The sequence below is a fragment of the Austrofundulus limnaeus genome, unplaced genomic scaffold, assembly GCF_001266775.1.
Source record: "Austrofundulus limnaeus strain Quisiro unplaced genomic scaffold, Austrofundulus_limnaeus-1.0 Scaffold19, whole genome shotgun sequence".
Taxonomy (NCBI): Eukaryota; Metazoa; Chordata; class Actinopteri; order Cyprinodontiformes; family Rivulidae; genus Austrofundulus; species Austrofundulus limnaeus.
In genome coordinates this window covers 1827560-1840275 of record NW_013952421.1, presented here as the reverse complement: position 1 = coordinate 1840275, position 12716 = coordinate 1827560, and the positions used below count along the sequence as shown (strand labels likewise).

At 42.3% G+C, this 12716-nt stretch overlaps 1 protein-coding gene across 1 annotated transcript in view; it reads left to right on the top strand.

Moving 5' to 3' along the window:
- The first annotated feature begins 970 nt into the window (after nucleotides 1–970).
- The window catches only part of slco3a1a (solute carrier organic anion transporter family member 3A1a), a 40202-nt gene continuing 28456 nt past the window's right edge, over nucleotides 971–12716 (top strand). The window contains exons 1-2 of the mRNA XM_014003538.1: nucleotides 971–1701; nucleotides 9814–10261. Coding sequence (XP_013858992.1) covers nucleotides 1543–1701; nucleotides 9814–10261 — 607 coding nt within the window. The 5' untranslated portion in view covers nucleotides 971–1542. The remainder of the gene's footprint in view (nucleotides 1702–9813; nucleotides 10262–12716) is intronic.

Here is a 12716-nt window from a genome sequence, read left to right as displayed (position 1 = left end):
GTTCAAGCTAGTAATGGCGGACGAAGTGAGAGAAAAGAATATGTTTTAAATAAAAATATGGTGATACGGAAATTTAAAAAAATTAGCGGTTGTAATTCTAATTCTTTTATCATTTGTATGGACATGTTTTTAAATATTATTTTTGTCATAAAAAACGTGAAATAAACATGCACCTACAGCGGGTATATTAGTTCTTCAAATGATACTTTTAAGTTAATTTTATAGTTTTGTGATATTAATAATGCTAATGTATTGATATTTTTCTAGTTTTGATTTAAGTTTGCTTGTTTAGCGTCGTCACAGTTGCTAGGTGACATGATGTACGCCGGGGTAAGGAGGGGAGGCTAGACCGTCCAAATTCACAGCCTCTTTTTTTCCGGTCTTCCCGGTCTACCAAGGACCCGGCCCGCCGCGACTGGGGAGTCTGGGTCCTCCGTAGGACCCGACCTGTCGTTTTGGACACAGCCTAAGGATACCGTCATGTAGGCTTCGTAGCCCACAGTGTTTATGCTTTTGACACGCCCACTCTTGTGACACGCCCACTTAGATTCCGCAGATAACCAAGTAGGGGTCTCTACGGAGGAGTGCAGACGAGTGGATGTGTCACAAGGAAAGGCGATTTTAAAGGGACACACCTGATTTGACGGACTTTGTTAAAGGGACACACCTGACTGGACAAGCAAAATAGGGGCGATACCATAYGGCACCACTTCATTGGACAAGAACAAAAGGGGCGTTACTGTAMGGCACCACTTTKTCTGGAGAACCCTACTTGGGTCACATTTGTCCTGGTTAACCTTAGTGTTGGGGTCAGGGTCAGGCTGTAAAGAGATCAAGCTGGATCTAAGGATACTGTCATGTAGGCCTCGTAGCCATGCTTGTGACACGCCCACTCTTGTGACACGCCCACTTTGATTCCGCAGATAACCCCTTCTCGATTAATCGACTAATCGTGGCAGGTCTACCGGGAGGCAGGACTTATTGAGTCAGAGATGCTGCACAGCGCCTCTCAGGCGGCTGTGTGAAGCTGCAGAGAGGAGGACAGCTGCTGTGGGAGGTGGGATCCCAGAGAGAGACACACACACACCGACTCGGAGCAGTCGGCGCGGGCTGAGGGACCACGACAGTCCGGAGCGGCCCGAGTTCGCGGAGCAGCCCGATCTGCTGCTGCTGAAAGCGGCGGAAACATGCGCTGTGACAGAAACTCGGGCGCCGGCGGTTCACTCGTCGTGCCTTCCTCCTCGGCCAGCCCTCCGGCTCGTGGTTCACATGTTCCGGCGCGTCGTCGTCTCCGTCGAGGGAGCAGCAATGTTTAAACGAGCGACAGCGGAGCCCCGCGGAGTTTGGATGTGGGCTTCCTAGCTTGGTTCGGGCACACATTTGTTTGTTTTTTTTTTTGTTTTGTTTTTTTGAGGAGACGCAGCGGATGTAAGCCTTCCGGACGGGGAAAACGAAACACTGTGTGAGAACCTGGCCGCCCGCCGGTGTGTTTGTCGGGCTTAACGCAGCGGAGGAGGAGGAGGAGGAGGAGGGTCACCGAGGATGCAGGTGAAGAAGCACCGGGACTCGGACCGGAGCGGCGGGGACATGCTGGAAAGAGACGGCCTCCGCAAGGCTCCTACATGCTTCTCCAACATCAAGATCTTCTTGATATCGGAATGCGCCCTGATGTTGGCGCAGGGCACCGTGGGAGCCTATCTGGTGAGTCCAGCACATCCAGGACTTCCTCCAGGACTTCCAGCTGCAGTCCGGTCCAACTAGACTGACTGCTAACCGGGTCTGGCCTCAAGCTTTTAGGAGGTTTTTATTAAAAGTCCTGCTGTGACAGAGAAACCTGACTTCATCTCTTTAAAAGTTCATAGATTCGAGTTTGTTTGCAAGTAAATGTTAATTAGTTTATGTCTATTTAACCACATTAAAGCTTAGGTTAGCAGTAATTTAATCCAAAATGGTTACAAATGCATGAAGTGGCAGGGTCACAGGTCATTCAGGATAAACCCTGRGGTTATTATGAACAAATTCAACAGGTCAGTTTATGCTGTTAAACAGATTTGATGTATTTGATCTAAATTGATTTGTGTTAAACTTTCCTTTAAGATCATAGATTAGAGTTTTCATAAATATCTTTCAGCCTATAAATCTGCTTTTTGAGTTTGTTATTGGTGACGTTTCTCCTCATCCAGTGTTTTCTCTGCCAGAATTGGCAAAAAAGCATCAGGTAAAGTAAAAAAAAAAAGTGTCCACTTCTGTCTAATTTAAAAACGTGGGTTTGTTTATACAGATAAACCTCTGTTTCCTGCTCACACAAAACAACTATAATATGATCTATTGACCTACCATGTCAATCAAGGTCAAGACCTCCAAACTCCTCCCCTTCCTCTGTCCTAGTTTTCCAGATGTGCACATCCTTTYACTTTTAGTTACACTGATGACAGACATCTGAATGTTTTTAAAAGGTCACCCCCCACTAGTAAAGTTTATGTTTTATTTAGCCACTGYGATGAAAATGTCAAAACACATGACAGCACAGAGATTCCTAATATAATTTTTTTAAACAAAACTCCCCCGAAGTGTGCTCCACGTTATTCATCAAAGCATCTCAGATGAGCTCTGCATCCTGGAGGCGACCGCTGTGAACATTTTGTCTCGACATTAGCAGTGTTTATTCTCCCTCCCTCCCCACAAGCTCGCTCCCAATTAATAGACTGAACCCTAAATGCCTCAGCCATATTTGGAGTGGAACATCTTATCTTTTTTTTTTCTTGAAGTGGACCTGCTGGGCTCGCTGCAACTCCCAAGCAGCTGTAGAGCACGGTGGTGCCACTCTGATACAAAAAAACCCAAACAAACCTGGTCTGGAAGCCGGTTTTTTTTTTTAACGATATGTTCTGGACACTTTTTTAAACTGAATAAAGCACACACCTGGTGTTGAAGATGGCGTTTTGTTAGACAAACACGTGGGTTGGTGGCGTGCTCCACTGTGAGCCACGAGCTGATTTCCATGAAGTTTTCCTTTGCGCAGACAGACAGAACATTGGGTACCTGGCTCGGYGTCGGCTCTGAAAAGCTGACTTAAACGCTTTTCCCTGATTGGATGACCGTACTTACATTAAGAGTGTTTGTTGGTTGAGGAAGGAGGGGGGAAGTCAATCATCACGGCCCCCCTTTTCCTCCTGTGAGCTGCTTACTGTACAAGACAATTAGCAATGTGTCCTGATTTAACAGCTTAGCTGAAACTGAAAGGTGGACCAACGGAAACACAGATAAAAACTGTTCCCGTTTGTTTTCCACTTTTCTAAATTCACTCACCTAATTTGATGATTTTGTCTTGGCGGTGGAGATGAATGAGTTCAAATCAGCTAATGTGATAAAGAATCAACATCTGAGACAATAAAATTTGATCTCCCRACTAGTTTTTTTAATATGATAACTACTGTCAGAGGACTTGAATTTCGCGCTGCGGTTCTTTGATGCKAACTTCTGCCAAAATCTCGTCTTTACCTTTGCATGAAAGGGAGCTAACGATGCATTTTCTAGACTCCCTCTTCAAATTCAGGTTCACACTGCTTATCTGCAACAGTCACTGGTCAGTCCTAATATGTGACWCATCATATTGAAATGAGGATTAAGTCAAATTTGGACAAAATGACCTAACTACATTTTCAGATTCATGGCTTTAAAAGCTACATTTTSATACCTGGATCATCCTGATATCATCAGCTTATCCAGAGATATGAGTTAATTTGTCTTGTTGGTTACGATAATACATTACTGTTTGGCCTGAATCCTAATTTTATGTAAATTTATTGAGTAATTTTTGATGTTAATATAAAGAGTAAATCTCATAGCATTTGTATCTTAAGATTTCCCAGTTGGATTCATGGTTTTATAAATTTTAAGGCATTTTTCCTCAAAGTCAGTTTTTTTGTTGTTGCTACTGCTCAAAAAATGCTTCAAAAATGTATTTTTAGTATTATATTTCAGACAGTTCATTCAAGTAATACATTGATAAGGCATTTATTATATTTTGACAAAATGCAATTTTTGCACGTTTAAATCAAAACCCTATATCTGCCTATTTTTCCACAGTCCACTTTTGGACTTAATCCTCGTTTCAATGTGATGGGTCACATATGAGCAATAAGGTTTGTCAACTTTCCGCTAACAGCTAACTAACAAGCTAACATCAGCAGGTTTGTGTCAGTCTCACCCCCAATTTACACTGCACGCATCTCCGCTGCAGTGCGCAGGTCGCAGGTGTTCGTTTGTGTCTGAATTTATACAGCCTCCGCTCCGCTCCTGACCGACAGAGTGTGCGGGAAGGAGATCGCGTGATAAATTCAGTGATAACAGCAAAAAATAATTAATTCTGTGAAAGACGAACTCCAAACACAGCTGAAAACATTGATATAAAGGCTTTTGATATCTATGTTGAAACTGTCTCGCTGTCGTCTTTCTGAAACTTCTGATTTCAAAATAAAATCCACGCGTATCGTGTGTGTACACATATGCTTCATGCTACGTTTCCATCTGCTNGTGGCTGGGGAGAGGGAGGGCTGGGCCTCCCTTCTGAAGCTGCTGCCCCCGCGACCCGACCCCGGATAGGCGGAAGAAAATGGATGGATGGATGGGTTACGATAATACATTACTGTTTCGTCTGAATCCTAATTTTATGTAAAGTTATTGAGTCATTGTTTGTTAATACAAAGAGTAAATCTCAAATAGTATTTGTATCTTAAGATTTCCCGGTTGGATTCATGGTTGGTCATAAATTTTAAGGCATTTTTCCTCAAAGTCAGTTTTTTTGTTGTTGCTACTGCTCAAAAAATGCTTCAAAAATGTATTTTTAGTGTTATATTTCAGACAGTTCTTTCAAGTAATACATTGATAAGGCATTTATTCATTATATTTTGACAAAATGCAATTTTTTGCACATGTTTAAATCAAAACACTATATCTGCCTATTTTTCCACAGTCCACTTTTGGACTTAATCCTCGTTTCAATGTGATGGGTCACATATGAGCAATAAGGTTTGTCAACTTTCTGCTAACAGCTAACTAACAAGCTAACATCAGCAGGTTTGTGTCAGTCTCACCCCCAATTTACACTACACGCGTCTCCGCTGCAGTGCGCAGGTCGCAGGTGCTCGTTTGTGTCTGAATTTATACAGCCTCCGGTCCGCTCCTGACCGACAGAGTGTGCGGGAAGGAGATCGCGCGATAAATTCAGTGATAACAGCAAAAAATAATTAATTCTGTGTTAGACGAACTCCAAACACAGCTGAAAACATTGATATAAAGGCTTTTGACATCTATGTTGAAACCATCTCGCTGTCGTCTTTCTGAAACTTCTGATTTCAAAATAAAATCCACGCGTATCGTGTGTGTACACATATGCTTCATGCTACGTTTCCATCTGCTTCCCAAACAGAACGATACATTCTGACAGCATTTGTGTAGAAATATATCCACATATTTATTAAAATAGCTGCAATTTTGACATTATTCTGACAAATTATTCCACCAAGTAGTGTCTTATTTTGAAAATACAGATGTTGTGCTCGTTCCTTTTCCTGTTGGTGCCACTTAATCTTTAAAAATGGACTCTGGCGCAGCTCCAGCATCCTTCAAAAATAGTATCAAATCTAATTTTAACGGATCGCCATCAGCTCACCGCAGCCGTGCGCAGCGGTCGGACCGGAGTGGAGACGGAACACATGTAGTGTAAATTGGGGTTCAGTCTTCAGCTTGAAGGAGACAAAGACGTTTGACGCCAACTGAGTGACAGTCCTCTTAGTGGTTAACCATTAGCCGTTACCGTTAGCTTCAACTAATTTTTACTTGTTTCAGGGTTTCCCCTAGTATATTATAGTCCCCTACTTGTACTTATACTTGTCCACCACCAGCTATAAGCTCTTTGTTTATTTAGAGCCAGCAGCGTTGTGACAACAGGATAAGTAGATATAAACTAGGACCTATGCATTAGCAATGCAGCGCTCCGCTACAACAACATTAGAAACAGACAAGTTACAACAACTTACAATGAAAACCCAGCTTTAGACTCTAAATTACCTACGCTCAGCTACAGTCCACAATCTGCTGAAAGAACTGCAAACATCTCTGCTAATTCTGACCCTACGTGATGATTTCAAAATAACCTACAAGCAAGACTTTGCCTTATGACAAATATAAACAAAATGTCATCCAACAGGTATGACATCATAGCTATGTTTGTTATTGTTGCGCATAGAAACTAGTACSTAATTGTTGTACACTTTGTACTGCATAAATTAGGATAATCTATCCAAAACAGCACAAAAAGTTGATCACTATGTAGCTGTTCTTCTGCATTAAATTCACTGGAACTGCCTCATTTCACTGATTTAAAGGTAAAATTTATTTTAAAAAAAAGCTTTACATCATCTCATGTTTCCTCGGTGTTGACCAATTCTCTCTGCTGTCTCAGTGCTTACATAACCCTGCCTCTTCTCACACACTCATCTTCATCATCTTCTCACACTCCTCAGCTGCTAGGGTTTAAAACGCAATTAAAATCTTTCATAGTCATCGATTTTTTTATTTAAAAAAATCTAATTTTCAATGCTTTACATCATGTGCTGATTTAAATAATACAACAAGCGAAGCCAAACAATCTTTCATGTTTAAGTTGGGTTTAATTCCTATATTCCGCAGTTTAGCTATTGAGTTTGTCTATTTGTCCAGTTTTATTTTAGGCTTTTTTTTAATAGATTTTTTTTATGCCGAGTTCCCAAACGGGTTTGGTGTTTAAGAATAGAGTAAATGAAGACATCAATCAAACAAGTTACACCCGGGAAATTTCTTGTAGCTGTTGGCCTTAAGCCTTTTTGTGTGAAGAGTAGCCACCACAACAAATCAGTGAGTGTTTAAAAAGTGGTTTGGTTTGTCAATTCTTATATTTAGTTTATAGCTTGAGGTTTAATCTAATCAAATCATGCTTATATATGATATTTTTAAATGGTGCAAGTTGAGAATAAGCTGTTTTAACTTTTTCACTTTATGTAAGTGGAAATTATCTTAAATGGTCAAAACTTTAATTATAAACAGCTGTTCAGTCCTTAAAAAGCCCAGTTTTAGTGTCTATTGTCAGTGCTAAACTTCACGTTCTCTTCATGCTAACCTGTCCTTAAAAAAGTCCCAATGTTTCATGTTTTTCCAAATAAAACGCCCTACTTTTTTGTGTAAATGCCACCCCTCGGCRTTATAGTTTGTTGCTATGCAACAGATTAAACATTTCCACTGCTCCGAGTCGTAACGTGGTCTAAAAGCAGCTGTGACCACTGACTGTGTGCTCGTTCTGTTTTCCACACGCTCATTTATTTGGATTCGACTTTTTGTGGAAAGTTGCCTCTTTAAGGCAGAGCGAAAGAGCTAAATGTGTTGAACTTCTTATTCAGAGGCTCCTTTTCCTGGAAAGCTTTCAGTCAGGCTCAGTTCTTCCGTTAGAGCAAAGGATTTGATGGGATTGTGATTTTTCTTCTAAGCGGGACGATGAGACGTGCGATCAGACGCCTGCTGGGTGAAGCCGGTAGTCTGTCAGTAATATCCACCCAGTGTGTTTGTGAGGAAGCAGACGCCCAAACGACAGAACAGAACTCAGTCTGAAGTTCTTAACTTATACCTGAAATTCAGTGAACTCCCAACAATCATCCTCTCAGCTGTCTGATCTGTTGTCTGCGGGAATGACCTGCTGTCACCTCGGACTCCTGAAAGAAATAGACAAAAGTTCATTTTAAACACATTTGACAAAGGGAATAGACTGTGCATTGTATTTTTTTAATAATGATGAACATGTTTGTTCTTCATCACGCCTTGTCCTTAACGGACGACCTAAAGTCCTCCTGCAACTCTAAATACATGGTTTGTCTGAGACTTCTTGTCTCCGTTAGTGAGTTCAGACAACTTTACAGTGCGGCACGCCACAATTAAAGACACTACTTAAAGCCGTGTCAATGCACATTTAACTTTTTATGTTTTCACATAACTTTGAGTTCCTCTTCAGGAGGTTTTAAGCAGAAGACAGACCATGCCAGCTGTTTACTGACTCATTTCAGACCTAAACTGAGAGTCACAAGATGCTCTGTGGAAAAAAAACACTAAGACACAAATGTGCAGTCGAGTTCTGTGCGTGTCTAATGAAACGAGGATTGGCGTTTTACACGGGTTAAATCAAATATTACTGTGCGTGCAGTTGTACCCTCTGATGCAGATGACTCCACAAAACGAGAGGAAGAGCGACAACTTGTTTACATCTCTACCCTGAGTTCAGAGAAACCCTCAGGTTGTGAAGCAGCAACATGTAATCTAAGAGCAGGACTGCAGAAGACCTACCATCAGTGCTGTCCCCTCTAGCACTTTGAAAAAATAAATCCCGCTTTATGTGAGAATAAAACAAGGGGATTCCCCATGGGTTGTATACAGTAATTATTGTGTGTACACGATAGTTTTAGGGTCTATACCAAAGGTCTTTTTGATGTTTCTCTGCTTCAGCAAACTTGATTTGAATAAATGAGCGATAAACAGTGAGGTGGCTCCATTGGTAAAACTGTTGCCTCTATGAACGGATGGATGGAGTCATAAACAGGTTTCCGTAGAATTTAAAGAGCAGGGAAACAACTAAAACATGGTGGAAAGTGTCTATACAATAAATAGTTTATAAAAAGCCCCAATTGGTCATTTTGCAGCACGACGGCTCAGTGGTTAGCACTGATGCCTCACAGCAAGAAGGTCCTGGGTTCGATCCCCAGTTAGGACCTGGGGTCTTTCTGTGCAGAGTTTGCTTGTTCTCTTCGTGCTTCGGGTACTCTTATTTCGTTCACAACACAAAAATATGTACAATAGGTTGTCTTCAGACCCAGGCTGCCCTTGCAAAAGAGATCTGTGATCTCAGTGAGATTTTCCTCATTAAATAACGATAAATAAATAAATTTCCATTCACCAAAAATAACTTTTTTTTTTTCACATGAACACCATCGTAGCATAGTCTGATCTGACCAGCCAGACCATAAGTTTCCTGTTATCATGTTCACCAAACACAACACCTCAAATTACCAGAGAAAGTGCATTGTTTCACCATTTGTCATTCACCCTGCCTTCAACCCTGGAATCACTTTATTACCATCGTTGCAAACCAGCTGATCCATTCACCCTTTGGCTAGAAGTTTCTGTTTGGCTCTAAACTCGGGTGACAGACGGCTGACAAAACAGAAACTTATGATGATCCCTGGAATACGTGCTGCTTTGCCTCAGTAATCAGAAACAGAGGTCTGTTGGCAGGGAGGAGCCCCACTATGGAACATCTGAACATCTCGTAATTTAGAACAGTGCAGTAATGGAAAAACACAGTTTTGTCTGTTGTTTAATTTAAGTTGGGTAAAGTTTAGGCCATGGGGTCTTTGCCTTAAGTGGAGGAATTTAAGTAGCTGGGTATTTTTTTCAAGAGTAATTGTAGGATGGAACAGGAGGTGGATCAACAAATTGTAGTCTTGTCCTCAGTAATGAGGCCGTTGTTTCTGTCAGTTGTGGTGAGGAAATAGCTGGGTCGAAAGGCAAAGATTTACTGGTCTATGTTCTAACCTTTAACAATGTTTAACTATGGATCTTGACCCGAAAGAACAAGATTTCTAAAGTGTCACTGGAGAGAAACAGGTCTGGTTTTCTCTCCTGGACCTGTTTCTTCTGCAACCCAACTGCAGATAAGCAACAGAAGACGCATTTAGAGTTTATGTTTAAGTGCTCAACCCTGTTTTGATTTCTTCTCCGTGTTGTTTCCAGGTGAGTGTGCTGACCACGCTGGAGCGGCGGTTCAACCTGCAGAGCGCCGACGTCGGCGTGATCGCCAGCAGCTTCGAGATAGGCAACTTGGCGCTGATCCTGTTCGTCAGCTACTTCGGGGCCAAGGCGCACCGACCCAGGCTGATCGGCTGCGGGGGCATCGTCATGGCCCTCGGTGCTCTTCTCTCCGCTTTGCCTGAGTTTTTGACAAACCAGTACGAGATTGTGAAAAGCGGGAGGACTGACATGGGTCGGGACGTTTGCTCCAACAGTAGTGACCCTCAGCCGGAGGACGCCTTGTGTGCCCTTAAGACCAACACCAACATGATGTACCTGCTGCTGATCGGAGCMCAGGTGCTTCTGGGAATTGGCGCCACTCCAGTGCAACCCCTGGGGGTTTCCTATATTGATGATCATGTGAAGAAGAAAGACTCCTCCCTCTACATAGGTGAGTAGGGCTGCCACAAATGATTATTTTTACAATCGATTAATCACCGATTATTTTTTTCGATTAGTCGACTAATCAGATCATACGTTAATTGAATATAAAACATACAGCTTATCACATCAGAATGCAGCTGCTATTGTATAACCATCGTTAGATTTTAGCTAAATGCTAACTAAAAATAATTGCTGTGGAAGGTAAGTTCTGCTCTGCAGAAATTGCACAAGTTTCTCTTTCATTTTCTTAAAATGATCCCACACTTTGAGCTCCGTTGCTGGGTAGCCATGATACCAGAGCCTGTCTGTATAATGTCTTGTGACGTCCACGGCCTACCCCAGTTACCACTACTGTGCATGTGTGTCAAGGACAGAAAGGCAGATGTGGCAGTGGAAAGTGTCAAAGCAGTTTGGAGAGAAAAACAAAGTAAAGAACAAAAAATAAAAAGAAAACGATTAATCGATTATTAAAGTAGTCATCAATTATTTTAATAATCGATTAGTCGTCGATTAATCGATTAATCGTTGCAGCCCTATAGGTGAGACACCTTTTTCAGACAATAATTATGCATTTAATGAAATTTTATGAGTGACAAAGCAGGTACTGATGTATCAGGACAAYATAAAAGAGAGTCTAGTCGAATGAAACAGACAACGTTTACCCTGCAAATCGAAAAAAAAATCTGTTTCCTGCACCGCTGATTTCCTAAGGCGACGCAGAGCTGGTCAAACATGAACATGTGTTTGCTCGCTGCCGGCAGGTGCAATGTGTAAATGGTTTTTGTTTACAGAGGGCCCTTCTWTGCTGCGAGCCCGGGCCTGTTGACRCGAGCGCCWGGCGAGCATATCTCGGAAGCTTTTAATCTCCATTACAGCGGTTTTTAAAAAAGGCGGMGAGGCCGTCTTCTTTGCTCCAGCCTCTCTCAAAGGCGAGTTGCTGCTGATGCGGCTCTTCGAGGTGCTTTCTGTGCAACATTCCGAGCACACAATGRCTCTGTAGGGATATAGATTTGCTGGGATGTGTTTATTTTTTGCTATCGGTTTACAGAAAGCAACTTTAATACTTTTTCCAGATGCCCGAAGGAAGCCAAGTCCTCCTGCTTTGATTTGCCATAAATTCATATAAAGTGATGTCATCTTGTTTTAATTGTGTTAATAATTTGCTCCTAAACGACCTTTGATGTGTCCGAACAGTGTGTGATGTTTGTTCTGGGCATGGAGCAGAGACAATGAGGCAACCACACGCCCTTCCTGAAACGTTCACACAGCAGCGTGCTGTGTGGCCGCTCAAATACAGATGTCACCTGCGCACAAAGGCAGCCACTTTGCGCTGTAATCTCAAATCTAAAGCGGATTTTCCTAACTGCCACTCGTTGTGTTTATTTCTCCTGACCCGTGAGACGTTTTGTTCTTACAGAGACGTTTCAGACAATAACACAAAGTCTTGGAAACGTGAAGTCTGTGGCGTTTTGTTTGTTCGGYGGTGCACTGGCTTGTGAACAGTTTATTGTAGGAAGTGGGCTGTGAGTGATGGAAGTTTTGGCAGGCCTTAAGTGGGCAGAGATTTGCTTCTGTGCGCCAGCGATAAGCTGCTGGTAGAGCTGGAGGAAAACCACGCAGCGGCAGCAGCAGCAGGGCCTGCGAGGAACAATGTGGTATTGAGATGCGCTCAGCTGATCGGTCTAATCTTTCTGCAGCGGGCGCGTCATGTGCCCTCGCCTGCATGAATGAGGCAAATTGTCTGGAATTTAGTGAGATTTCCTTGTAGAACGCTGTGGTCACACTTTTTGTTGTTGTTGTTGTTGCAAAATATTTACAAACCCAGTTCCATTGAAGTTGTGTAAAATGAAAAATCGAAGCAATGATTTGCACATCTGATAAACCCATATTTTATTCACAACAGAGCAAACGTCAAACATTTTTAAAAAGTTGGGACATGTGAGATAAAAGGCTGTAAATGCTAAGAAACGGTATCAGTTATTTAGGTAAAATAGCTATAGCGCAGTAAGAACTTCGACTGTTCTGTGGTTGGACGCCACATCTGCCAGACTAAGGAGAACAGGGACTATTCAGTCTATCAGCCCACAGTTCAAAAGCCTGCCTCTCTGATGGTATGGGGATGCACTGGTGCCTCTGTCATGTGCAGCTTACACATCTGAAAAGACACCGTCAATGCAAAAAATATACAGGTTTTAGAACAACATATGCTCCCAACTGGTCAGATTTTTCAGCAAGGCGATGCTTAACTGCAGACTGTTTTTCATCACCGCAAATGTGGCTTTGGAGCAGAAGAGTTCAGATGCTGCRCTGGTCTGCCTGCAGTCCAGAACTCTCCCCAACTGAAAATATTTGTTGCATCATAAAACGAGCCTTTTGACCCTGTGAGCAGAAAGGTTCCCCCTGGCAGACCTCCCCTTCCAACGGTCGCAGGCGTTTTTTTTTTTTTTTTTTTTTTTTTTTTT